Consider the following 2,534-nt stretch of genomic DNA (forward strand, 5'->3'; position numbering starts at 1 on the left):
TATATATATAACAATTCTGTAACTGTAACTTCGGTCGTTGCTGTGCTTTTTTTGGAAGTCGAATTTCCCAGAGGAACCCACCCGAGGGATTAATAAAGTTCTATCTTATCTTATCTTATCTTATAGCTTCTTTCTTATGTTGAATGACTGTGTTCAAGCTCATTTTTTATATTATTCTCGTAATTTAAACTTTTAACGACTTTTTGACCGCAGTGTAACAGTGAGCAGGTCAGTGTGAGCATGACAACAATGGTGAACTCCATCACTGATGCATGCTCCAACATCCAGGTAAGGAAACTTACTGAGGTAGCAACTCTGTCCGAATTCTCCGGATCACCAGGGGTACAGCTGGCAGACAACACAACCAAGCCATACTTCATCAGCCCGGCTGTCGGTGCACAGCTCAACACAAACCATTCTGCCAGCAAAGACACCCACAAATATCTCTGGACCGAGCTGACCTTTGAATAAGGATTCTAAGCTAGCTACCATATGGCTTTAGCTAGCAAGTGAAAAACTGAATCAGTGTGAGATTTAAATACAGTGCAGAATGATATCAGCAGAACCCCACAGCGCCCTCTACCGTGCCTAGTGACAACCCACCCCCGTTTACCTAAATCATACATCTGTGCTCGCTGCATCTCAGTGTGACGTTCACCTGAAGCTGCTCAGGTAAGGTAATGGAAATCATGCCGCGTACAATAAAAGACACACAGACTGGTTTGGAGGATAATACTCGTGTTTACTGACAGAGAACTGTTAGTGCAAGCTTTACAACAGGAAGACGCTCTGCGAGCAGAAACCCAGGCGTACGAAACTTGAAACGCTACAGTGGGGCGGAGCCACCAATCACCACGCAGTTCCCGCTCACACAGGCATCTGCAGCTGGGAGTACTCGTCCTGCCCCTCCTTCTCCTCCAGAGTGGGCTCCACGTCATCAGCGTCTAGCTGCAGGAGCAGAGGTCAAAGGTCAGGACGATGGCGCAAATGTTTTAATAGAGCTAAAAGCTTTAAGTTTGGAGCAGAAATGGTTAACGACGTCACACCGCCTCTGCAGGTGAGTGCTACCTACAACCAATAAAAGTATTTTTATCATCAGCCTGAAATCTGATTGGCTGCTGAGAGAATTCTGGTTGAAGATGTGCCGTTCATGTGTAGGTTGGGTTCAGCGATCAGATCGTGTGACTCACGCTCTGCAGCTCTCGGCGGGAGAAGAGGCGGGGCAGCAGCAGCATCCTCACGGGGATGGTCAGCAGCAGCATGAAGGGGAAGGCCAGCGCTGCCGCTGTCGCCATGACGACCCACAGCAGAGCCAGACATGTCAGCTGGACGAGAGTGAAAAGGTGCATCCTCAAAGTCCGCACCTGTGAGACAGCAGAGGACAGGTGAGAAGCTGGGACGGCGGTTCAGACCGATAGCGCCGACGTCGGAGGCTGAAGCTTGACCTGGAAGCTCACCTGAAGGATTCGTCTGTGACAGCGGGGGGAACGTCCAGGTTTCTATATCCTGTTGTGTTTGCCTCATAAAGCTGAGTACACACCCACTCTGATCACCTACAGTATAATACTGACCGCTCTCGCTGTTGTTTGCTCGTTCCAACAGTCGGAGGTCAAACCTGTGGCTCAGCTGAGAATTATCAGACTATCTGGATTTGTTTGGCACAGTTTATAGATGTGAAATTATTTTGTACCTTTATTAATCGAGTATGACTGTCTGCACAAAGCTGGTTACAGTTTGGATATTTTCGTCTGTCTGTACATAATCTGTTCATAACTACTGGGCGACCGCTCAACGCAGTGAGCTAAACTGGCACCCATGAGCAGACACGCCGGCAATACCTGCATCAGCATGCAGTTTTCCCTGCAGTGTCTGTGAGCCACAGGGAATGACTGACCTTGCGGACGTAGTTGTGGTTGGGGTGGTATTTTGGGGGCATCAGCAGCAAGATGAGTCGCTCAGTGAGCTGGATCCCATTCAGGGACATCACACCCATGTAGAGGAAGATCCCGAACAGGACTGCCAGCGGGATCTGACGCAGAACTTCGCCGATGACGATGGACAGACCTGACAGAGCAGACAGCAGGTCAGACGTCGCAGCAGCACACTGCGAGCAGCAGAAGCGGCACTGATACGCTCTACGGTAGTCGTACCTACTAGAAACGCCACCAAGAAGCCCGTCACCCTCTGCTCCTTCACCTCCTGGATGCGAGGCTTGTCTCCAGGGGCAACGGCTTTACTCATGACGGTCAGGGCATTGGTGTGAGTCACAGACCGAACTGTGGCGGCCGACAGCCAGGGCAGGCCGAACAGAGCTGAGACTCCGCCCACCACCACGATGATTAAAAGATCCACGTGAAAACCGGTTCCCTTCACCAGCATCCTCTCCTTCTTACTCACGATCAACCTGCAGGATAGCGCAGGAAAATGAAGGTCAGGGAAGGAAAACGGAGCAACCTCAAAGACTCAAAGACGAGGCTCAGAGTCAAGTAAGAATAGAAAAGAATAGAAAAGAGAGCCTTTACTTAGGACCAAGA

The 2,534-nt window shown here is 50.0% G+C and overlaps 1 protein-coding gene across 2 annotated transcripts in view; it reads right to left on the reverse strand.

Moving 5' to 3' along the window:
* Nucleotides 1-721: 721 nt before the first annotated feature.
* The window catches only part of slc4a2a (solute carrier family 4 member 2a), a 20,057-nt gene continuing 18,244 nt past the window's right edge, over nucleotides 722-2,534 (reverse strand). For both annotated transcript variants that reach the window (XM_013915795.1, XM_005752532.1), the window contains 4 exons: nucleotides 2,151-2,404; nucleotides 1,895-2,064; nucleotides 1,191-1,364; nucleotides 722-948 (listed from right to left, as the gene is read on the reverse strand). In XM_013915795.1, coding sequence (XP_013771249.1) covers nucleotides 868-948; nucleotides 1,191-1,364; nucleotides 1,895-2,064; nucleotides 2,151-2,404 — 679 coding nt within the window. In that variant the 3' untranslated portion in view covers nucleotides 722-867. The remainder of the gene's footprint in view (nucleotides 949-1,190; nucleotides 1,365-1,894; nucleotides 2,065-2,150; nucleotides 2,405-2,534) is intronic.

Source organism: Pundamilia nyererei, unplaced genomic scaffold (assembly GCF_000239375.1).
Source record: "Pundamilia nyererei isolate P.nyererei 1_Seehausen unplaced genomic scaffold, PunNye1.0 scaffold00365, whole genome shotgun sequence".
NCBI lineage: Eukaryota > Metazoa > Chordata > Actinopteri > Cichliformes > Cichlidae > Pundamilia > Pundamilia nyererei.